The 25,542-nt window shown below is 43.9% G+C and overlaps 1 protein-coding gene across 1 annotated transcript; it reads left to right on the top strand.

Annotated features, from left to right (window-relative positions):
* Positions 1–3,581: 3,581 nt before the first annotated feature.
* On the top strand, positions 3,582–14,462 carry PSMA6 (proteasome 20S subunit alpha 6). The gene is made up of 7 exons (XM_063160371.1): positions 3,582–3,723; positions 7,573–7,667; positions 8,441–8,522; positions 8,682–8,837; positions 11,773–11,951; positions 12,598–12,692; positions 14,256–14,462. The coding sequence occupies exons 1-7, from the start codon at positions 3,648–3,650 to the stop codon at positions 14,311–14,313; spliced, it is 741 nt and encodes a 246-aa protein (XP_063016441.1). The 5' UTR covers positions 3,582–3,647; the 3' UTR covers positions 14,314–14,462.
* Positions 14,463–25,542: the final 11,080 nt, after the last annotated feature.

Here is a 25,542-nt window from a genome sequence, read left to right as displayed (position 1 = left end):
AGATTGGTTAGAGAAACATATAGCAATCATTTGTTTGGAAGAATAAGGAAAGAGCCAGTGGAATTTGGGGATTTTTTAAGTGGCTCTTCCACACTCCTAAATTTGCCGTTTTTGACAGGATTTGGCATTACTGCAATAGTTTGCTGGTGGAAATGCGTGGATTTTTTTAAATGAAAATGGATAGCTAGAAATTCTTAAAGACAATAATAGGACAAAATTGATTCTTGTACATTTCTATAAAATCTGTCCCAAATTATAAAGCAAAAAAATTAGTATTAATTACAGTAAAAGTATTCTGAGTTATTTGTGTGTATGTGGTAAATGTGTTTGTTTATTGCACTTACAACTTTAATGCAAACCTTTCTCCTCCCAAAAGGTAGAAATGCCACATAAATCTCAGATGAAATATCCTGAGCTTGTCACATCTGTGTCATACAAAATTCCTCTGAGATGAAATGTTAAGATATTTTGTATAGAACTCGCAGTTCTGAGTTCTTGCAGGCCCCGTGACAGGCTCCCTCAGGACTCATGCATTCAAGCATGTTCCCTGCTAATTTTTTTCCAGGACAGTCCTGACACATGTTCTACCTCTAGTATGAGTTTGTAAACCAGCAGGTGTGATTTGCATACAGTCATGTCCTTCAGAAGTGTCCCTCACCCTGTGCAGAAAGTCTAGAGGAGCTGGGTGCCTCTTAAGGTAACATAAAAGCTTGGCTTTAAATTCATCATATTGTTGGTAGTGTTCATCACAGACCCTTTTCCTGACAGAACATGACAGCTCCTATGGAGTCCAGCAGGAAAAGCAGAGGGATTGGATCTACTTCTCTCATTCCTTAATACTTCTAATTTGTCAGAAGATTGCTTTTATAATTCTTTAAGTTAGAGAACTGCCACATCACCTTGAAAGTGGAAATAGGGCTTTTAAATTGGGTGTCTGCTCCTGTGCAGGAGGGCTTAGTTAGCAGCTGCTGCTCTGTTTGGGGCTCCCACACCCCTGTATGAAGTTGTGCATGGCCTGAGCTGGTGTCACTCTGTGCTGTTACAGCCCTCCTGTGGTCCTAGCTCTGATGGTCCTGCAGCCCAAAGCAATGCAGAGATGTGTCTTAAAACTGTTTTGTCTAGGTCAGAACTGGCATTGTTGCACTCAACTAGCACCATGGCACAAGTACTGGTACCTGTGTGGGGTGGGGTTCAAGTGTCAGCCTGCAGAAGGTGGGTCCCTGCAGCAGCTCTGCCTTAGCTCTGCCTAGCTGAGCAGAAACTGCACCTTCAGGGTGGGTACCCATTTCATTGTCACTGAATTCTGTATTTTACCTCACCCTGGTCATTAACAGGCATGCATAATATCCACATATAACTGCATATATAATAAATGTAATAAACGCATCCTCTACTTCCTTTCTAATCAGGACACGTCCCTAATCAATCACTTGGGTTTCACCTCAAAAACTGTTCTTAGAGAGATACTGTAATGCCTTCTAAATAATAACACTTCCTAAATACACATTACTAGTATATTTAGGGGATGATGGAACAGAATGTGGAATTTACAATTGGAAGGTATTACAACATTGATGTCAGATTTGTGACTTCTTTTTTTCTGTGTTTGCTGCTAAAACACTTCTCTGTAGATCCTTACAGGGAATTAATGGCCTCTGTGGAACCAAAGGGGAAACATTAGTGATGACCCTACAGACTTCTTCAGGTGCATACTACATGGAGACAGACACACTGGCAAGATGAAGTTGAGAAAGAACTGATTCAGCCTGTACTCCAGCTATTTTCACCTCCAAGATCTCCCACTTACTGCTTACTATGTTAAAAACATGACAGTGAGAACAGCTTTCCTCAGGATCCTGCAACACAGAATTTGACTCCCTACCCAAACTCATCAGAAGTGATTTAACATTAAAGCAAGCATGATTGCTCTTCTGAAACAATGCTGTACTCTGGAAGCTGTATCCTGAAAGTAGCATAACTTCCACTCCATCATGTCCGTGGTATTGAGCAACTACACTCTTTCCTTTATCTAATTCAAATACTGAATCTTTGATTCCAAACATAAGGATTTCCTTGGTTTGGCAGTCAGGCTGAACACTTGATATTTACTTAGATTTTCTCATGCCCTTTTTCTCAGGAGAAAAAAAAAATCATTCCAGAGAATCAAAGAGTTCTGTAGATGGAAGAACTGTAAAGATATGGATCATCATTTTGTAGAAACTGGTCTTACAGAGATCATAAGAATCACAAATGATGTTCTGGAAGGAATGCCTAGGGATCTATCATTGGCTGTGTCAGTGCAAAAGCATCAAGTGGCACATAGAAGGTTCAGATAAAAGGTGAGGTTTCAGGTAAAACCACACAACATGCTGTTCTGCTGACCAGCTCTTTGCCATGGCATGTTGTGGATTCAAGAAGTACAGGTGGGTTCAAGGGGAGACCGGAAAGTTCACAAAAGAGAAGCAGCAAGGGTAACTAAATAACCAGACACTATCCCTGCCTTGGGAAGTCCCTCCAGATGGCTGGAGGCTGGGAGAGGATTCAGGGAGTGTACCATGAAAGGCTCTCTCTAGTCCTTAAATCCTCGGGTATCCCCCTTTTGGCCACATTTGCAGACAGACATTGGATAGGACTGGCTCCGTTCTGAGCCAGCAGACACAGTTATACGTGTTCGTGTTCTGTGTGTCCCTAACAAAAGGGACAAACTGAGTCTTGTAATGCATAGTAGGACATTATTCTCCCATAGTATTAATGAGCAAGGAGAAGTATTGTGAAAAATTTGAGGATACAGACTTTTAATGCATGGCATACAAAAAATCGACCTTTATTCTGCTATTTCAACAAAGAATAAGCTCTCCTAATAATAACTTCAAAGTAGAGGTGTGGATACTATAATGTGGCTTTTCCAACTCTTTTAATGACCAGCTCTTAAAAAATGCCTTCCCACAAAGAGCAGGGGAATTCCAAGATGTTAAAAGGCAAAAAACTTATAATCACGAGTTTCAGTTTGGGGAATTTCCCTTTGGACTGGACACCGATGAAAAGTCTTTTAAACATCGCATTATAACGCATTATAATTGTTGCAGCGGCGGCAACAATTACCTACGAATACCTTAAACATGGTTTTTTGAGGTACTTGCTTTAAAATTATTCTCATTCAAGAGCACAGGCGGAAATACTTCGTTCGGAATTTTAGGAGGGGTTTTGTTTTCGCGGCTGGCCGGTGATACTTTGATCCAGCGTTGATGAATGCCGCGATGATACTTTTATTCCGTTTCCTGTGCATTCCCTCAGGCACGTCCGGCGGGCTTCCAGGGTTCCACGAGCCGAGCCGAGCCGAGCCGAGCCGAGCCGAGCCGAGCCGAGCCGAGCCGTGCCTCACCTCACTGTCACTGTCACTGTCACTGCCACAGCCCCAGCCGCCGCCGCGGCAGAGCCCCGCCTTCCGCTCGCGCCCTCCGTGACGCGTATCGGCGCGGCGGCGCGGGGCTCGCGCATGCGCAGCGCCGGTGCCGGACCGTGACGGTGCGGGAGCGGCGCGCGCCTGCGCGGGGTGTGCGCGTGCCCCGGAAGCGCTCCGGCGGAGGCTGCGGCTGCGGCGGGGCCCTGCACGCGGACAGCTCCCCCCGGCCCGCGCCGCTCCCGCCATGTCCCGCGGCTCCAGCGCCGGCTTCGACCGGCACATCACCATCTTCTCGCCCGAGGGCCGCCTCTACCAAGTCGGTGCGTGTCCGGCCGCGGCGCCGCCGCCGAACTGCCCCGTCACGGGCCCGGCCCGCCCGCGCTCCCCGCCGAGCGGGGCCGCGGCCGGCGGCCTGTGCGGAGGGGCGGACGCCGGCTCCCGCCTGGCCTGGTGCCGCCGTGGGTGGGGGAAGCCTGGTGGGAGCGTGGAGCGGCGGCGGTCCCGGTCGTGCCGGCGTGGGGACCCGGGAGGGGATCCTCGCTTGAGATAAGGAAAGCCAGAGCCAGGGTGGCTCTCTCGAGTGTCCCTTGCCGCCGGGAGGGCCTGCTCGGAGCCCCCGGTGTTCCATCTCCCGTGCTTGGACACCAAAGCTGCCGCTCTCCAGAGGCTGCTCGGTCTCCCTTAAGTGTTTCTTTGAGTGAATCTTGCCAAGCCTCGGAGCGCTGCGTTTTGGCGTCTGAGAGCTATGGTAGCTGTTGGAAATGGGATTTGAACAGCTCAAGCCTGCATGCCGGAGTGACAGTGTCAGTTCTTGGGTGTAACTCGTGCACTTTCTTGTTACACCTGAATGCCCCTTGTTCTGTGGCCTGTGAGATAGCAGCAAGCATCCTTTGTTTTCAGGTTTCTTGGAATAACCTGAAGCCAAGCTTCAGCTTTTTCTGTAAGCCACTGGTTCTGTTATTCCTATTTTTGCACTGCACCAGATTTGTACAGAAGCACATCCCGGTGCCCTTGTGCGGGATACAGCCAGCTCACAGTGCGCCAGGACAGTAGCTGGGGAGTGCCCCTGGATGGAGGAGCCTCTCAACAGGGACACATGAACTGTTCTGCAGCATCATCCTGATGCTGCCTCCCCCAGCTGCAGCACCTTCACTGCACATCCACTGCGTGTTATGTCCATAAATCCCTCTGTTCTCCAGAAAGGAGCTTGCTGGGGTCAGATTGCATTAATTGCCCGTGGCAGCCATGTAGTTTTTTTGTGACTGCCCTTGAGTTTTTCTCAGGAAGAAGCCTGTATGGATTAGGCCTCATGGACAGGTGGCCCAGTCTTGAGCAGTCCCTTCTGCAAGGAAGAACGAGGAAGGTGCCTGTACTAGATACCTACATGGGGGTGCTGTTGTATATCTGGAGCATGTGTAATGTTTATTTGTCCCTTATATGTAGGGGTGGTAGGGACAGTGCTTCCTCACACAGGGTTTCAGTGGTGCTGTGGCAGAGGAATCCTGGGCTCCCACCTTCAGCTGCCCTTAAAACAGGCTGATTAGTCCTCATCACTTCCCACTGTGTCACAGTGCTGCTTGTTGGGAATGGTTTCTGCATTCTGTAGCAGAGAGGAAACTGAGCCTTGGTTTTCTGCCTCTGGGGTGTACTTAGCCAGTAGGTTGATGTATGAGAAATGTGTGGTACCTCCATGCCTTTTAACAGTGCCTTAGAAACAAGTATCTGCATGTGTATTTGAGAGCTTCTGCACACAGCCTGAATCTGTCTTAAAGCTATTTTAAGTACCTATGTGCTATAGGAAGAAAAATATGTAGATGTTAACTTCAAGCAAGCATGAGCTCACTTTACTCAGAGCCAGGCTGGTAACTCGGGCATGGTGCCCCGTGGGTGTCCCTGTTTGCCAGCATCTAGCCACAGCATGGGCAGAAATCTCATGCTTGCTTGCAATCAAATGTCCACATCTAGGTGGTTTTGTTTTGTCTTTGTCTCTTTGCTGGATTAAGGTTAGCTAGGAGCTGTCAAGGATTAGCATGGACATGTATTGCTCTAAGATTGCCTTAAAACTTGAGTTTTTTCTGGAATTTGGCAGTATGGGAATAGAGATTTCCAGTGTAGTGATATTGGACTGAAATGCTTTTACTTCGTTTTAGGTCTGTCTTCTGCTTCCAAAGCTCAGAAAACTTGTGTGCCTTTGATCTCATATTAGAAAACTTAACAGTTATTTCACATTACTGTGCTTAAAATCCCTCAAAACATCAGTGTTCTCTTGCTCCCTGTTAGTTTCAGTCTTCAAAGGTGGTGTTTCTTCTCGGTGGAGTTTTGAGAGGTGAATAAAATTACTACAGTAAAATTTCTGGCTGTTGCCATGTATTCAGGGAACAGAAAGGGACTGCTCTTTTCAGAGAGAATGTCTGCAGTGCTGCTGAAATACTTACATAGCAGTAAACAGACTTAAAACAGCACTAGTAACTCGGATTTGTTACATTGTAAGAGCCACTTCACCTTTTGGCTTGTTTCCTTGAAAACTGAGCAATCAGGGGCTGCAGTTTCACAGGCCTGGTTGTTGGGAGTTGTGAGCAAAACCCAGTTTGTGACAGGCATCGATCCCTACTGCCACCTCAGTGTCACAGAAGCACAGAGTGGCTGACATTGGTGGGCCCTCTGGAGATGGTGTGGCCCCAAGCCCCTGCCCAGGGAGGCCCACCCAGAGCTGGGTGCCCCGGAGTGTTTCAGGTGGGTTTCACAGGCAGCCTGTTCCAGAGCTCAGTCACCATCACAGTGAAACATGTTTTAGGTCTTTGGGTGGACCCTCCTGTTTCAGTTTGTTCCAGTCACCTCTGATTTTGTCCTGTCACTGGCATCAGTGCAAAAAGTCTGGCTCTGTCCATCTGCTTTCCACGCTGCCTTCAGGGGGTTGTGCAGACAGACAGACAAGTGGTGCAGAGCCTGTGCTCCAGCTTTGGGCATTGCCCTTGTGCAGGCAGTGCTGGCTCCTGCCTCCTGGGGCTTGTGCTCTGCTGCAGGCTGGCACTCACCATCCCCGGGGGGCACAGCCGTGCAGAGGGAAAGGGGGAACATCCCTTATGGCACTTTGGGTAACCAGTAAATAGGTAAATACTAAATGCTAAAATAAATAAATAAATAGTAAATGCTCTGATGTCTGAGAGTAGTAAATACAGTGCCATAAATACACCACAGTGAGCCCTTCCTCAACAATGACTCTGCAGATTGAGCATTAATGTGCAAGGTTTGAGGGTTTTTTTCATCTTCAGATTATTACTCCTCTCTTCTGTTGTGCAATCTCTTCTATAGATCTGAAGCTTTTAAAATAGCCAAGTTTCTTGCTCCCGTTATTTTAGGATAGTTTTAGCAATTTACTATGCTGTTTGTAGACATGTTCTGAATTCTGGGTTCATGTGTATGGCTAACACAAAAACTCACCTACATTTAGCTGCTGTGTGAAACTTGCCACTCAGCCAGATATTAGGAGTTTCTGAATGTTTATCAAATATTGCCAGTTTTTAAAGTTCTTGTGCCTAAGGCTTTTGAAACCATCGATAAGGAGAAATTTATTCCATGGATAATTTCATGACTGTTACCTTAGTGTAATCCATTTTTAATCCATCGTACTTACATGAACAACACTTTAACTTTCATCTATGTAGCTTTCACTATAAAAAGTGAAGAAAAGCATTGCAGTGTTTGAATGTCAAGTCAGAAAATATGATCATTAAAACCTGTCTCCTGTGTCATCTTACCACTTTTCATCTATATCAATAAAAAATTAGAAAAGAAGCTTTACATCCTTTAAAATACTAAAATTCATGTCAAGAATTCTTCTCTAAGAATTTATGGTTACTGTAGATTAAAGTTGGACAATTTTGGTCAAGTTCAGAACAGCCTTTTTGTTCTAAAACTTATTCTGTTACTGTTAAGCTTGAACTGAACAAAAAGTCAAGTTAGAAGAAGCATTTGAAGGAAGCAGTGACGGTGATTTTGTGAAGAGAGTCAATGAACATTTTGCTAAAGAGTTTAAGGACACAAAGTGTTGCACAAGTATTAAAGTATTAAAAGGCCAGAAATTAGTGGGATCCTGTGTTGGGGGGAATTGTTCCTTGTACTGGTGTCTCTGACACAAGTTTTTTATTAACATTTGTATCTTTTTCTAGAATATGCATTTAAGGCCATAAACCAAGGTGGACTTACATCTGTAGCTGTTCGTGGGAAAGACTCTGCAGTAATTGTAACACAGAAGAAAGTACCTGTAAGTAGTCTGGTTTTGAGGGGAGGGCTGGAAGGAGAGGAGTAAAAAAGATGGAGTGAGACTCAGCAATATTGATATTATTCTTATTAGCACTAACATAAATTGCTATTTGAACTGAATATATAATTATCATTCTGCTTATTACAAGTTCTAGCTCCATGTAGTGCTCCACTGTACATTTTCTCACTAAGTACTGCTATATTGGTTTTCTCTGTAGTTGTTGAAGGGATAAATCTAAAATATAAATTGACCCTGCTGTATGGAGCATGCATTCATTGCTCTGGCTTGTAAAGGCTGAGTTGTCCATAAGCAGTTCCCTGATTCCTTGAATTTCTGCTGAGAAAACCAATAGCACACAGAGCATGCTTTTCATAGGTTTTTGAGAGTGTTTCAGCTCAGTGGTGATGTACTGTTGAAAAAGGGGGGAAATTCTTTTATGTTTGAAGGGCAGCATGCAATAAGAGAGCAAGCTTTTGTGTGTGGGTTCTCAGAGTTTCTTCAGAGGGAAAAGGACTGTGATGTTGATCATGTTCTTGTTGTTCTCCTTCTGCAGATCTGTGGTTCTATTCTTCCCTGTTCTCCAGTTTCTTCCTTTGCATTCCTACAGCAGTAAAAACTGGGAAGCCTGAAAGACAATTTGTGGCTGTTATGGGTCCTTTTGGGCTCTTCTGTAAAAAAAAGAGGATTCAGAGTTTGGGGTTTTTTTGTTTGTTTGTTTTCTTTTTACTTCGAGGACAGTGTTTGCTATTGCATTATTTCTGTTTCCTCTTTAGGACAAGTTACTGGATTCCAACACAGTGACTCATTTATTCAAGATTACTGAAAATATCGGTTGTGTGATGACAGGAATGACAGGTATTTCATTCACCAATCTGGTTTTGGAGAACTTACCTAGTTCTCATGGATATATTTAAAGACAATGTAAAGTTGGACCTGGAATTTATATCCTTAAGCAGTGCTAGAAACAAAGATGGCACATATTCAGTGGAATTAATAAAAGTTCTCTTTGTCTAGCTGACAGCAGATCCCAGGTGCAGAGAGCCCGCTATGAGGCTGCTAACTGGAAGTACAAGTATGGATATGACATCCCTGTGGATATGCTGTGTAAAAGGATTGCAGATATTTCTCAGGTCTATACACAGAATGCTGAAATGAGGCCCCTTGGTTGCTGTAAGTACAGTGTATGAAAATGATCTTTGCTGTTTCTTCTCTAAGTTTGCAAATTCGTATGGAAGAAATTCTCACCCATTTTCAGAATGGGTAACTGAGGGTGTAAGGGGGATGAGCAGCTGAATGAGAGAGCAGTGTTGTAGGTCTCGAACTGGAGCTCTGATTTTACCACTGACTCAGCATTTGAAATAATGTAGCCTCTCTGGTACTATTTCACCTTAGATTTTGGGGGTCCTGATGTGTTTGCACTGTGCAGTGGTATCTGTGAGTAGGAGATGCTCTTTGTAACTGTGTCTGTTTGTGGTGGCTTGACCCTGGATGGATGCCAAGTGTCTGCAAAAGTCTCTCCATCGCTCCTTTCCTCAGCTAGACATAGAAGAGAAAAAATACCATGGAAAGCCTTTGGGTCAAGATAAGGGCAGGGAGGCATCACTCACCAATTACCACCATGGTAAAACAGATCCACCTTGGGGAGATTACCTGAATTATTAACAAGCAAAACCAAATCTTCAAAACACTTGCCCCCTACCTCCTTCACAGATTTAACTTTAGTCCTGGTTCTCTACCTGTCCCACAGTGGCACAGGGAGATAGGAAGGGGGTCTGTGGTCAGTACATGGTACATTGTTTTTCTGCTGCTACATCTTCCTCAGAGGGAGGACTCCTCACACTCCTCCCGTGCTCCAGTGTGTCTCCCACAGGAGACAGTGCTCCAGGAACTTCTCCAAAGTGAGTCCTTCTCACAGGCTGCAGTTCTTCACAAACTGCTCCAGCAAGGAGCCCACGTTATGTGGGGTGCAGTCCTGCAGGAACTGGCTGCTCCAGTGTGGGCTCCTTTCTCCACAGCACCACTGGTCCTGCCAGAAGCCTATCCCAGGACAGGCTCCACATGGGGCCACAGCCTCCTCCAGGCATCCACATGCTCCAGTGTGGGCTCCTCCAGGGGCTGCAGGTGGATGTCTCTCCACCATGGGTGTCCATGGGCTGCAGGGCCACAGCTGCCTCACACCACAGGCTGCAGGGGAGTCTCAGTTCTGGCAGCTCCTTCCCTCCATCATTTGCCTCAGTGCCTGCAAAGTTGTTCCTCTCACATATTCTCACTCCTCTCTTCTCTGTCTGCAATTTCCTTCTTTTTTTTTTCTTTCTTGAATATGTTATCCCAGAGGCACTACCTCCACTGTGGATGGACTTGGCCTCAGCCAGCAGCAGGCTGGTCTGGAGCCAGCTGGCTTGGGCTCCTTTGGACACAGGGAAGCTTCTGGCAGCTTCTGACAGCAGCCAGCCCTGCAGCCCTCTCACTGCCAAAACCTTGCCATGCAAGCCCAGTGCACTGTGTCTGGGTAAACAGCACTGTAAAAGAGAGAGATGGAGAGTGCAGTTATCTTTGTGCAGGTTTTGTGGCATTTTTTAATCTAAGTAGTATGTATAGGACAGATTTACAAAATTTTTTCTCCTAACTTAGCTATTGTATATATAATGTAGAGGAAAAAGTGTCTAAAATATTTCCCTTGCAAATATTTCTGCATGTCTTGTTTTATAACAGCAAATGCAGCTTAAAAAGAAGTTGTGTGTTGAGTCATTTTTTGTAGATGTTCCTGGTGATCTCTGTGTTCTGGGCTTGGTTCTGACTTATGTTTTCTTTTGTGTTTGGCCATAAGCAAATTATAAACAAACTGTTAGGCTGTTCAGGAACTGAGGTAAAACACTTAACAGGTTTCCTCAGTTACTTTTTCATTAAACATTCTGTCTGAGTTTCTTTTTCATTGGTTGGGTTTTGTTGTTTTTTTTTTTTTAAAGAGAATAGTTTCAGAATTGATGAATCACTTCTTGTAATCATACTAGCCACTAAGACTTCTCACTAAAGAAGCAACATTCAGAGTTGCACCACAGTTTCCATGATGGGGCAATTCTCCTATGCTTGTGTGCTTGTAATTTTCAGGAAAGATTGTTTCTTTCTTCTGTTGGCATTCCCCATGCCTTGATACTGCTGGAAATTCCTTTTTTAAAAATACATTAATAAAAATGCATTTTTCTTTACTTCACTTAATCTTTTTGAAAATATGAGGGGACTTTTTTTTCTGTTTTAGTAATAGCTGCTCAGAAGTTTATCATCTCTAACTACTAGTTAAAAGTTACACAGTTGTAAAGTGAAAATAATTGAAAACCATGACGTTGTTCTGTTTTGGGTTTTTATTGCAAGTATTGGTTTTGACTTCTTTTTAATATGCATATTGAGACAATGCAGCTGTAAATCAAGAAGTGAGGGTGAACACATGAATTGCAGTGATGTGGTCAGTTTGTGTTACTTGAAAACTGTCCAGCTTCACAATACTTAGTCAGATGATATTCAAGGATTCAGTTATGTCCTGATATTAACACTTTTCATTTCAGATTTTTTTTTTTAATTTAAAGATGAAAAGGTATGTAATGCACTGTTTTTCAGGGTTACAAACAAGAAATCTAAATTTCTTTTTAATATTTCCATTCATTTCAGTATGTTTGTAAAGTTGCTTTCTAGTAAAAGCACATGGTAATTGAAATACTGTTTACACATTCGTGTCATATAACACAGGATGTGAGCTGTGGTTTGGTAAACTTTCTATCAGGATAAAACTTTTGTATTTCCTGACTTTGTGGTTCTCTACACACTGAGCATGGCAAAAATGTTTGTATGTTCAATGAGAATGCCTTCTTTGGGAATGACAGAAATATAGTTTCTGCTGAACTGGGCTGTACACCTGGTAAGGAGATGCTGGCAAGAAATGGCAAATTAGAGATAAAAAGGAAATCACAGCTCCAGGTATGGGACTGATTCCCAAAGATGTACTGCTGTGCATGCATGTTTTGTCACAGAGAGGACTATCCATTCTGTTCTTCAGTTGAATTAAATTGCTAAAATGGGGACAATAAATCAATTAACAAATTTTCTCTTCCAGGTATGATTTTGATTGGTATTGATGAGGAGCACGGCCCTCAGGTGTACAAGTGTGACCCAGCAGGTTACTATTGTGGGTTCAAGGCCACAGCTGCAGGAGTTAAACAGACAGAGTCAACCAGTTTCCTTGAAAAGAAAGTAAAGAAGAAATTTGATTGGACATATGAACAAACAGTAGAGGTAGGCCAGCAGAAGGAAATTAAAATTTGTTTAAAGTATTTTTAATGAATATGCTGCATGTAGGCTTGCAATGCAGAGAAATGTTGTTAGGCATTTCCTCTTTCCCTACAGTTCTGTATTGCTGCCAGAGCAAACACAGCTATTCCAACCAGAAAATCATTTGAAGCTGTTCTGCAAGTATTTGAATGGTCATCTAATCTGTTGTTTTGCTTTATGTTAGCTGAAGCAGATTCTGTAATTGTAGCACTCCCACTGTAGCTGGTGTTTGGTAACTACAGTGCTTGATTTTAGGGATACCAGTATGATTAACTTTTAGTGACATTTAAAATAATCTTCATATTAGAAGGTATTTCAAACAGTATCTTTGCATGATAAAAGGTTTTGGTTTTGTTGTGTCTTTTTCTGCTATGAAAACATGTCCCTTTGCTTTTTGTAGTTTGGGCTTTTAGGGAGAGGACTGGAGAGGGGCTGTATTCTGTAGCAAGGGGAAACTATTTGGAATTTCTAAGCTGAGATTTTGAAGTGAGAGGAAGTAACTTTAAACCAGAAGGAAGGATAATTGTTAATGCTGTGTCTATTAAGAGAAAAAAAAAAGAGAAGAATTTGTGCTTTCTTTCTAATGACAGGGGTTTTTTTCATCTTTCAGACAGCAATAACATGCCTGTCTACTGTACTATCCATTGATTTCAAACCTTCAGAAATAGAAGTTGGTGTAGTCACAGTGGAAAATCCTAAGTTCAGGTAAGCAATCAGTGTTGACAAAACTTGGTGTGTTTCTCTGATTATGGGCAATTAGTTTTACCTTCTTGTGTAATTGTAAATTAAGAAAAAGAGATAAATTTAAGAGATTGAAGTTTTGAAGGGCTTTTTACTTGTAACTCTTCAAAATGTGTAGGGGTAGAAAACATTGTGTAAAAAGAATAATGCAGTTTTAGAATGTGTGACACGGTTAAGGGATTTAGCAGAGAAAAGCGATCTCTTTTCTGTCTTAAAAGGGTATGGCTTTCTGTGATGATTGAAATGTAGTTACATCTGGTCTAGACATGTTTTCATGCTTAGATGCATAAAAATTTTTCATAGTAATGGTATCTGGAGTCCACTTCCAAATCATAGCCATACTAACTAATGCAGTAAAATCTGGTTTATATTATGGAATATTTACAAGACCCTTAAATTCTTTATTCTTTTTCTAAAATGAGTCTTTAAATTATTTGTGCTTATCTTTTATTTATTAGCATTTCTTAACATCTAAAATATGTAGTTAATAGATTATGGACTTGTACAGTTTGAAAAACTGTATTTAAATTGGGTAAGATTAAAAGATCACGGATTTAAAAAATCACAAATGATTTGAAAATGGCTGAGCTATCTACTTTGTGAGTACTCTGCAGTCCCATCTAGCATGAATCAAGGCACCTGCAATTTCTTCCCTCCTCCATTGCCTGCAGCACACTGTGTGCACCAGGATCACCTGGCCAGTGTATCAAGGCAACGCCTGGGAGTCTTTCCTGAAGGGCAGGAATGTTTCACCTGGGATACAGTGTACTTGGCAGCCTGCTCACAGCACACTGTATAGCTGCAGGAGTGTGCATGAAATGTGGGAGAAAAACTTGGGGGAGTTTTTATAATACAAAAAGAACCCTCCAGGTTTGGCTTACCTAAAATTTAGGTAAATCTGGCTTGCTGCAGAGGGATTCAGTTATTTCTGCTTTCGTCTTTAACTGAGAGGGTTTTTGAGTTTTTTATTTAAAAAGAAGAGAGGAACAAAGTAAAATTGGGAGCAAAGTCTGCTGTTACTTTAGTCTAACTACTTGGGAAGTGAGGACTGAAGACAGTCTTCAAACCTTTGGGTCCTACAGGTTCAGTCCTTTAAGTGCTTCCTGCCTAATGTTTTTAAGGTGGACATGGTGATGGTGGGTGGTTTTGTATCTGGTGGTGTGCTGAGGACAACAGAGCAGCACAGTGTTTGTGAGAAAACACACAGGAGCTGCATGAGCCCTTTTCTCCTGCCACTCAAGGGATCAAGCTGCCTTCTCACTAGGTCTCAACTTGCAAATGCATTACTCATGAAGAATTACCTGTTACTTTTCTATCATTTGTTATCTCCTTGCTCTCTAGTGCTTTTGATTCTTCCTTTATTTTTCAAGAGAATTGGGATGTCAGCCTGTGGCACTGGCAGCAAGGCTTTAAAGGGCAGAAAGATGCATTGCTGTAAAACTTATTTGTATGGATATTAGGTTGTAATATTGGAGCTTAAGGGGAAGAATCATTTAAGCTATTTAAGATTTCTTTTTGTTCTTTCAGGATCCTTACAGAAGCAGAGATTGATGTGCACCTTGTAGCTCTGGCAGAGAGAGACTAATTAGCATTCCCATTTCCATTGTCTGTGCTTCTGGCCAGGATGTTTGGTGAAAAGAAAACACTTAATAATGGTTTTAGATTATGGGTGGGAAACAGTGTTCACTATATGATGTATTTTACTCTGTACAAATAAAACAGAGGTTTTTGAAATTCTTGGTGTCTCCTTTCAATATTTTTTTAAACTTCCAATTTTATTAAATTGTCATCAAAATGCTTGATGACTTTTAGTGTTTCTGTGGTAATTGCCTGCCTTTTAATTGTATTTTAAGAGAAATTTTATGCTCTGAGCTGTATTTTCCATCTGAGCTATTTGACTCTTTGTGTAAAGTTAATGCCAGTTTTTCTGGTGTGTGTGTCTTGAGATAATTCCTACATTCATGTTTGTTCTCTCCATGGCCTGATGTTGAAAGCCTTACAACATTACTGGTTTAATTGTGGGGAAGTTAGGAAGACCTTATTTGCTCAGGTTTATATGAGAATATAGGGCAAAAGCAGAAGGAAGAAGCTTGAGCTGTGAGTCTGAGTCCAGTCCTTTGGACTGATTTATTTGTAGTGCAAGTAGTGGATTTAAGAGATGTCTTCTATAATTAAACAGCTCTGAAGCTGACATTTATTTAGGGAAAATACTCTATGTGTAGTGTACTTTGGGATTTTGGCTTAGTCACCTACCAGGTTTGGAGGCTCTGGGCAGTGTTGGGGCTAGGCAGGGCCAAGAGACCAAGTCCTTGAACAGGAAGGTCTCTGGGGAGCAATTCCTTCAGAGGTTTTGGGTTTGGAGGTGAGACTGCAAAAACTTGAAGGTGAAAAAAAAAACCCTTTTTGTTTAACTTCAGTTGAAGAGGTTTCAGCCTCAGCAGTGAACAGGGCGATGATGAAGTTGTGAGGAAGGAGGCACTGAGGAGAAAGGGGAGATTACCAGGCAGTTTTAGTTGTTGCACACAAGTCTCCTTGAAAGAATGCCATGTTAATGCAGCATAACTCCTTACCTTCATTCTCTGCTGTGCACTTCTCATACTGGCTTTAATTATTCCAAAATTCTCTTTGATTTTTTTTCAAGACATTTGGGAAAAGCCTCATAAGTTGTCAGAAACTGAGATTGGTTAATTTTTTTCTTCATGCTTTACAATTAAAGCCGCTTGAAAATCTATTTTTCAAGTTCATTTTAGTAAAGAAGCTGCAGTTCAGTGTTTGGTGGCTTCAGTAAAGGATAATGCTAACCTTATGTGATAACTGAGTTTAGGAGAGTCAGATGTGTAGTGAATTGTGGAGCTCACAAAGCTTCTCAAGTTCTGTTCGTGCCTCCACATTTCAGCTTCCCTCATGTCAGATAGTGCAGTGTAGATAAGATAAGCACCTCTGCTTTTAGTTTTGGGTTGGTTATCTGAGAATTCTGTGTGGGTTTGTGCAACAATCAGCACATTTGTGCAGCTAATGGCACATTTAGGAAGGTCTGTGTTATTTCAGCTGCCAGTGATAGCTCAGTTTCTGAAAACCCCTAGGGCCTTTCTCCCTAATACTTCAGTTGTATAGCAACCTGGAATTTGAGGAGGCTTGGGTCATTATTTAGTCTGCCACAAAATATCGTCCATTGATGGTTTGTTCTTGATCAGCTTTAATAATGTATGGAAAACATCACTAATGACTTCTTGAACAAAAATTAAAGGGAAGATGGCAATCAGGGACCCATATGACTAGAGCACATTTCCATAGTATTCAGTACCAAAATTCCCAGCAAGTCCTTTAATTCTAAATTTTGGAGTTTGTATGGGATTGTATAACTCAGGTGGTGGTTCTGAGAACAGTGGGTGTTTGTTCATACCTTGCCTGTTTTGCAATGCAGAGCATCCCATCTTGTATTCAGAAATGATGAAATAAGCTGTCTACAATATATTAACTGTTAACGTTGCCTATTTTTTTATAAAGGCAATGGTGAATGTTGCCTTTTTTATGGCATTTTTGCTAGTATTTTCCCTTGTAGAGAAAATTTGTGGTTCTTTTTCATATTAATAATGGGGATTTTTCTTTTATAGTCAAAACTTTTTGCTTCTGAAGATAAGGCAGCAATGCAGGTGGGTTACCTGACTGAATGGGAAAGCCCCATGTATTACACATAACACATAATTACATTCTTCACACCCTGGAGCAAGTATCACCTGCAGCCAGGCTGTACAGCTGTGGCTGGTGCTGAGCTGTAGCTAGCATCAGCTGCTGTTCCAAACCTGGCACTTCAAAAGAAGCTGGAGTACGTGTGGTACAACCCTGGTGCTTCCTTTGTGTAGAGCTTATAAAGAGTGAGACCAGACTTGGGATTGCTCCATGTGTTTGTGGTTTGTTGTGCCAGTGCTGAAGACTGGCAGATGCAGTTACAGTGTGAATGCACAAGTAGTTAAACAGGAATAGGATTGAGTTTTATTTGCATACCAGACCCACACTGGTGCTGCCTGTACTGGCTCTGCACTGCCTTGTAACTGTCCACATGACATTACCAGTGCTCTTTATCTCTGGTGTAGTGTAAGGATGCAAGTGCCAAGTACATGCAGTCAGCTTAGGAAAATCAGTGTTTATTAACTCTGAAAATCATCTGGATTTCTGATGAGTAACCTCCCTCCATGCAAATGGAGCCCCCAAGACAGTAATGGTATGTGTTATAAACAGAAGTAGCTCAATGGGGAGCCAGTTGCTCACCCATCCCATGATGTGTTTATCCAGCTGTGTGCTGGACATTTTGTCCAGAAGGGTCCTGTGAGAGACAGTATGGAAAGCTTTACTGAAATCCAGAAGGATTAGATCAGCTGGCTTCCCCTGATCAGCTGGGTGGGTTAGCTTGTCATAAAAGGAAATCAGGTTTGATAAGCAGGACTTCCCCTTCACAGAGCTGTGCTGGCTGGGATTGATGACCACATTCTTTAGGTGCTCAAAGGCATTTTCCCATTTTACTAACTAGCTTCCTGAGCAGCCTGGAGTCTGCTCTCCTCGTGCCTAGAGCAGAAGTTTTGCTGGCACTTTTCCTCCTGTCAGCACAGATTTTAGACTCGATCGCCTCGTGGTCACTGTGGCCAATCTCCACTCACGAGAGCCTCTCTTTACACACAACAATCCTGGTAAGGCAGGCAGTAGTGAGCTTCTGCAGGATTTCAGGTGCATCTTAAGAGCAACATGTGCTACTGTGTAATGCACAATGTTTGGCTGTCCCTTTTCACTGTAAAGCTGATGACAGTCTGAGGGCAAGGGTAGATGGGGAGTTCAGATAGGGCCAGTACATACAGACAGATCACAGCAATTTTAATACATGGAATTATATTTTTTTACCTTCTCTGTCCTGTTTTGCATTAAATCAATGTCCAGGCTTACCAAATAAGAAGTATTTTGGTTCAGCACACATTGTTGGAAGTAAGATCAAACAACTATAGCTGTCATTTTCTAGCATCTGAAGAAAAAGAAGTACATAACTTTCCCATTTTTCTCCCTGGCACAGAAGCAAAGCCTGCTGTTTTGAGTTCTGTAAAACAGTAGCCTTACTGGGTCATGAGATCAAGTTTTGTGAAGCACGTCCATGGCAGTATTCATGTTTTCTTCTAGGAAAAAAAAGCTACCAGGATAGTAATGGTAGGGACATTGCTTTTTATTTTATAATCAGCTTTTTCAGATGGGAAATTTTTTAACTGTCACAGCTTGTTCCAGCCAGTTCTTGCTGGTAACACTTTGTTCTGTTCTGTTGTTTTGCTGTAACCCAAACTACTTGGAAACAATGCAAGACATCCTGTAGTTCAGGATCTGTTGGAACAGTAAAGCTCTCATGCCCAAACTAAAACAAGGATCATCACATGCTTATGCAAAGCCGTTTAAAATAGTCTGGACTTTGTTTATTGTGGTTCTCATATTTTAGAAAACCCCATGAAACATTTTAACCAGTCCTTTGTAGTATATCTATATAGATAAACTTGCATTTTTAAGTGACTGACAAACCCTTCAGTTATTTGCAGTATTTGCTCCTCTTCACTAAGATGTTCTCAGCACACTCATCTTTTCTGTAGTAATGGTCTTACCCACGTCATCATCTTCCATGAACATTCTGTGCTGCAGTGTTAAATGTGGTAACTCTTAGATACTTCAATATAAACCTGCTGAATAAATAGAGCCGGCATATCACTAAATCAAAATCCAGCTAACTGCTTGGCAGAACTGAGTCATCTTCCAAGTAGTTTGTGCTTCCACTTTTTGGGGATAGTGTTTTTCTCCTGGTTCTTTTTAGAACCTGCCAGCTGTGGCTGAGCTTCCTGGCACTGCAGATGCATTTCATGGCTGTCTCCTACCTGTCATTGGGGCTTACTGATACGTTCATTGGACCACAAGCCTCTGGAATGAAGTTTTCTCTCTGAGCCTCTAGCAGCGTAGTATGCAGTGCAGATTAGCATACACAAGCCAAGACTTCCATTTTTTGACAGGAAATGGTGTTTGTTTCCTCCTCCAGAAAACTGACTCTTGTGACACCCAGTGGCATGAAGAGTTGTGAACATAAGGTATTTAATCCTTTCTGAGATTCCTTAGGCTAGAAAGCAACCCTCTCTCAAGTTAGAGAGTCAAATTTACCAGCTGATGGAGAAAAATAGCATGAATGTGCACGGACCATGATTGCATGAGCAGGAGTAGGAATGCCACTCATTGCCATCTGACGTTGCTGTGATGTTTGCAGATGTGCTCAGTCTCCCTGGGCTTTTTCCTGGCTCCTCCTTCAGCAAGCAGCGGTGCTTATTTGTATTTGTAAAGAGCCATTCTCTTTATTTAATTGATGGAAAACATTGGGTTCTTTTTGTTCAGTTCTCTGTTGCATAAGTGACCTGAGTCATCTTACCCTGGGTCCAAACCGGCTGTAGTGCAGGTGTAAAAGAGGGGAGAGGGAAATGGGATTGCACTGCCTCTGCTTTAATCCACTGTGAAACCACAGCCTGCATCACCAAAGAGCAGGAGTTTCCATAGCTCATTATCCCCTTGGCTAGTCTTTGACTTAAACCCGTATGATGACACCTGGCTCCCCAGAGTGTGTTTGCCTTTGTCAGCAGCTGACTGGAGCCTTTGCTTGGGCAGCATCAGGACTGCTCCCATCTCCTCTGAGGAAGGTTTCTTTGGGGACAGTGCTCTTATAGCAGCTCGTCCTCAGTTCCTCTGTCCCTGTCACCACTGCATAGCCCAGCAATTTCCAGGGCTACACAGGAAACCTGATACAGAAACAAGCTTATGTTTAAAAAAAAGCCAAACCAACAAAACCCAGCCAGAACAGCAGCTCGGTGTGGACGCTGGTTTAACCTATTGTGGTGCTGCAATAGTAGTGCCAGCACAGGGGGCAGTGCAGCACAGGATCCATGAGGAAGGGCTGGTTAAACTGGAGGCACACCTGACAGGAGTGACAGTCAAAATCCTCCCTTGTAAATATTTTCCTCAGGGAAAGACGGGATAATTAGTTGTCATAATCCATGGAAACCTCCTTCATGAGATCTAACTGCAGGCTGGTGTGCTGGGCTAGGCAGTGCACTCTGGGCAGTGCACTGTTAGGTACATTTAGGAAGCCAGAACCTTCAACAAGGTATCAAGAGAACCTGCAGCAAGTTGGCGGCCGGAGGGGACAGCAGCTGCCTTGCATTGGGTTTTAGCACAAGTGGGATGGGCAGCCTTTCTTTCTTTTCCTTTTCTGTCTCTTAAACCACTTGTAGCCTTGCATACCTTTAGGGCACTGTGAAGAAATTTATTTGCATTGAATGTTAGCCTAGTTTCAGTTAACAGTATTTGGAAATGCCTGCTGGCAGAAAAAAAACACAAAAAACGTTTCTCATCTAAGGATGTGGTGAACCTTGAAAATCGGCTACCAGGTTAGCTTAGTTACTCACTGCCCCTGAAGGTAGCAGGAAGCAGGCTGAGGATTGCTGGAGCCAAGCTGTTAGCAGAAAGGATGGGAGAGAAAGGAGGATTTTTAGTGGTGACCAGGAAGGCTGCCTGACTTGCCACAAGGTCGTGGCAAGCTGCCCAAAACCTCAGTCTCCAGTGGATTTTTTCAGCCTGTAGCTCCCGATTTCTTCACCTGGTGGGCGTCTGCACACATGAAATGTTTGTTGAATACTTGTTAGGAGATTAGGTGATGATGTTCCCCATTCCTATCTCCAGGAGAAGTTTCCATTACTAACCTGTCTTACCTAGTAACAAAGCAAGTAAATAAAGTACTAAATAGTGTAGAATTGGCTCTGGAAGTGCAGAAATAGTTATATCCCATGGGTGACAAGAGTACTTACAAGGAAGTAATTTTGTAAACCTTTTTTCCTACTTTGAGTACTTTGCACTGACACCTACATCTTTCTCACTCCAACGCAGGAAGCAGACATGGGCTCTTGTGTAGGTAGCTCATCAGGGACATCTGTATAAAGTGCATTCGTAGTCCATAGGTTCAGTCAGAGGTTACAGTACAGAGATGGGCTGCAAATTAAGTCTGGAGGGAGAAGAAAAAAACCAGACCCAGATAGTGTGAATGTCCTGGTATGCAGGTGAGGAAAAGAGAACAGAGTTGTCAAAAAAAGGAAGATAACAAAATAAATCAATGGTAAGTAACAGTACAAGTGGTCTGTATCACAGGAATGAAGTAGCAAAGGTCAGTCTCAAGAGGGGAATTTAGTTACTAATAGAGAAAAAGAGAATAGATTGGATTTTCCTGCTCACTGATGCTGGACATATTGATAAAATAAAATAAATAAAAGCATGTGCAATGAGTTCAGCAGGAGAAACTGCTTCTGTTGATGAAGTGCATATTTGCAAAATGATGTTACAGTCTTTATTTCAAATACAGATAATAACAAGTGTGTGATGCTTTTCCACTTTGGTGGCAAATCAAAACACACCAAACAGTACCTGAGCACTTGTGCTTCGTGACAAGAATGGACTTGTGTGGATAGCTCCATGCTGTAATCCTGCTCTGCTGGAACTGGAGCTTTCGCAAGCGCTGAAAGATTGAGATGTGCTGCGAGGGCAGAGTGGGCAAAGGGCCTTGTTGGAGCCTCTAGGCTCAGGTGCAGGACCATTAGGCTCTTGGTGTTGCCAGGAAAATTAATGCACAAACATCAGAGGTTTAGGTCCAGAAAGGAGACAGAGGAGTTCTTTTACTCTATTCGAATAAAGGGAGAGGCCATGGGGCATTCCCCTGGGGTCTCTCAAATTTTTGGAGGATGCAGCCTCCTTTTTATCGTAATTTCCCAGCCACATTTCCCTTCTCTCTTTCCCCATTGGCTGAAGCACTTGAGAGGTACAGACTTCCCTGATACCGAAGATTTCCAGCTAATGTATAACCCTCCTTTTTAATTTTTAATTCTTATGGAATTTAAGGGTCTTCCCCATTGTTTCTTTCATCTTTCAATATCCAATTTCATTTATCAGCAAACCTACTGTTTGTTTGTAAATGCAAATATCTTTTTCCATTCATCAATCAGTGGAATCCTTCCTGTTGTTTCTTTTATCTCTCAGTGCTAGTTTTATCTACCGGCAGACTCACAGCTCGTTTGTAAAGACAAACCCGTCGTTCCTCTCAGTGTGAGCAGGCGAGGGCACAGCCCCAGGGTCAGAAACAGCCTTCAGTCAGTGCTGGGTGCCGCTCTGGGCTGGCACTGGCAGCCCTGGGACTGCAAGCGGACCCCGTGCAGGGAGCCCATCTGGGCCCACAGGCTCATCCCTCTGCTGCAAAGGGACCCTGCGAAAGGATCAGCTTCTGTCTGGCCCGGCTCGCTGGCTCATCGCACACTTGCATGGGCTGCAGCGCTTGCGGAGAGGGATAAGATCTTGAGGAAGCAGGGAGGGGTGGCGCCCAGCGAGCACAGGCTGCTGTTTCACCATCCTGTCAGAGTGCAGAGAGCACACCCTGCCTTTGGTTGTGCCGCACGCTTGGGTTGCTACGGCTGTGTTATGCTGGTATTTGAAACATTTTCAGATGGACCGTCTCCTAGGAGAATAAACAGCTGCCTTTTGCCAACACCACGCACATGGCGGGCTCAGGGCACTCTCCAGCACTGAAGTGCAATCCTCCAGATGGTCCTTCAGCCCCATTCACAGCCACACAAAGAGCCTGAAACTCCTTGTGCGTGTGTGCTTCGCTCAGTTTGCACAAAATGGGCGTTTGAAAGGGCTGCATTCAACAGCTGTGGCTGCTGCCTGGAATTGCTCCAGCTGCTGGAAGGCTCCAGCTCCCTCCCTCCGGTCTTGACAAATACAGTGGAGCTGCTGAGACAGGTTAGTTGTGCTGGCTAGAGCGTTGTTTTCTGCTCTTCCACAAAGTTCTGTCTCGGATTTACCTTCAGGTCTGTTGAAAATAAATAAATAAAATACAGAACAACTCTTAAAGTACATCAAGGTTGAAAGATGGGCATTTAACACAACTAATATTTACAGAAACCGTGATCAAAACCCGGGCACTCAGTTTTGCACATCTGTTGATTTGTAGAGCTGGGAAAGAAAGCAGCCTTGTCCTCAGTAGGCAGGGTCATGTGAGGATAGCTCGCAGAAAGGAAGCCTGCCCAAGCACTGCTGTGCTCTCAGGAGCTTTCTGCCACAGGCTGTGGGAGAGGACTCAGCACAGCATTAAATATAGCTGCAGCAGAACCTGCCTGGCTAGTTCCTCCTGGATCTGTGCTGTGAAATTTTCATTGTGAGTGCCCTTGCACGGTGCAGTCTCGCTAAGGACAGTAATGGTGTGTCCTGCAGCAGGAGGGGCCACAGGGCTTGGTGCTTTGGTAACCCCCCTACAGCTACATCCTCTCATCTCAGGTGGAGACCTTTGCCACTGTTAACAACGAGAAATATCGCCACCTTTCCTTCTTTCCTCTTCTTCATTATAAACTATGATTATTCCAACAATTTTTAACATGATTATGGAGCAGACTCTGCAAACTGAGCAACTTCTATAAACAATTTTCAGTTATCGTTAAAAACCTCTCGTGCTCATATTTTTGGATCTGAGAGAATGGATCAGTTCTCTTTTTTTAGAGACAAAAACGCTGAGAAGTTCTGCTGGAAGTAAGTTACAAAATATCGGAATAAGGATAATTTGAAATTCGTTAAATCACTGCTAGTCCTAATCCCGTCCCCTTCATTTTCCATCTCTTTAGCAGTTAATTACTCCTGTGAGGACCCGGGGAGAATCATTTGAAGGTAATTTTCCCCGTCCCAGCGGCTGGGAGGCCCACCCTGGCAGGGCAGGGAGAAGCTGGGTTTGTGTTTATGGTGCCGCACCCGGGCACCGGCTCCACCCCGGAGGGAATTCCCACGGCCGGGAATTACAGGGCGCGCAATGCCGCCAAACACTCCGCAACCTCCGGGGCCAGCCTGCCTCCCGATCCTGTACACACAGGAAAAATCTCCACGGCCTCTGCGCAGTCCTTCCCCCTCCGAGGATTTTCTGCGCTGGTGCTTTTCTCTTGCACCAAAACCCCCTCCCGGCTTCCCTGTTCCCAAAGTTCGCCTCCATTCAAAAGCACCGTGTTTAGGCAGTGTCACGGGCTGGGAACCCCCTGTCTTGCACAGTTTCCTTCCGCTTTTCTTCTTCCCGAAACGCGGTGCCTTTGTCATCCCGCAAGCACGCGGTGCCCCCTGAGCAGCACAGGGACAGCGCTCGCTGTGAGCTCCATTCATGATCGCCTCTGCAGACTCCCCCTCTGGTGTGAGGAGGAGGAAGAATTCTCCTTTAATCCCCCACCATTCCATCAGGACAACAGACAGTGCCTCTGGGCACGGGCAGCTCGTAAACCCCACAAAATTGCAAATTTTTTGGCCAAAATGTTCTTGATTTTATGCGGATAAGGAGCAAGGGAAAACAAACTCAGCATGTAAATGGAAAAGAGGTGCTGTACCACCAGCACTTAACAGCGTTTTTAACTTTAGTAGAAATACAAATTTCACAAAGCGGAAAATCCCTTTAAATCCCACAAAAGCCCTCAAGCCTGATGGGATCTGGAGAATTAGGGGCTATGAACACTTTGGACTGGAAGCCCCAGTTCTCCTCCCCCTGCTTTCAGCAGGACAGAGACCAGGCAGTACCAAGGCGTGTGAGAAATAGCTCATTCTAGCAAAGTGCATTTGCCCCACTTTGGAGGTCAGGGATTATTTGTTCACTGCTGAAGGGAAGCTGCCTTAGCCACAGAGCCGATTGCCTTCCTCTAGAAATCCCCCTGAGGAGAAGCTGACTAAGCTGAACCAGGGGATGCTGAGGCCATGGCAATATTTTCCTCCATAAGCAGCTGTTGCCACATACAACCAATCAGAGGAAAAAAAGGACAAAAAAGGCAACCAACCAATCAACCAACCAACCAAAACAAAAAAAAAAAAAAAAAAAAAGGAAGGGAAGGGAAGGGAAATGTGCCCAGGGAAATGTTATGTTGTGCTGTGTTCAGCTGCAAGGCAAAGCTGGCTGAAAAAATGGGAGGAATGTGCCTTGTTTTCACATAAGGAGTGCAGAGCATGTCCTGCAGCTCCCATGGGATTGGTTTTAATCCTTTTTTCCTAAATAACCAATCTGACTTACAGATGTGTGTGTTTTCTGCCCAGGTCCTGCAGGCTTGTTGGAAACATCCCCAAGTGTTTCCTTCTCCCAGCTGATACTTGGACTAGGGGAAGATGGCTCAGCTCAGCTGAAACCTCCTGTTTCTGCAGTGCTTCAGAGCAGCCCAGTGCTGCAGGGGGTTAAATGGGACCAGGGTGGGGAGTGCAGCTGATTGTCACTGACTCCAAACAGCATGTGGCCCTCTGAGGCTGCACACTCAGTGGGACTTGGGTCCCAACAGCGTTTTCCTCTTGATTCACTATGAAAGCGGATGACAGCAGCCTTAGAAAAGTTCATATGAAGCAGAAAATGGCAAAAGGCACCTCATGTGCCCTATTAAGCAGTGAGTGATTTTCCTCTCCCCGCCTCAGTGTGGTGGGCACAGGAGTATCCTGCTCCTGGCCAGGCAGCTTGGGCCAGCCTGGACTGAGAGCAGTGGAGGACACTGCCTGCCTGCACTAGGGAAGTGAGAAACTCTTTAATAAGAGCTGTCAGGTGCACTGTGTTTCCTTTGGTCTGGGTGATTCCCCAGAAAACCACAGGCCAGGCCAAAGGAGTGCCTGGCGCCGGCCCTGGCACAGCTCCCCTGCTGTATTCTTCCATGGGAGCTGCAGCAGCAGCTCCTGCAGCTGCCAGGAACACACAAAGCAAAAAAAAAAAAAAAAA

This window comes from Melospiza melodia, chromosome 6 (genome assembly GCF_035770615.1).
Source record: "Melospiza melodia melodia isolate bMelMel2 chromosome 6, bMelMel2.pri, whole genome shotgun sequence".
NCBI lineage: Eukaryota > Metazoa > Chordata > Aves > Passeriformes > Passerellidae > Melospiza > Melospiza melodia.
This window is presented reverse-complemented; position numbering and strand designations above follow the sequence as displayed.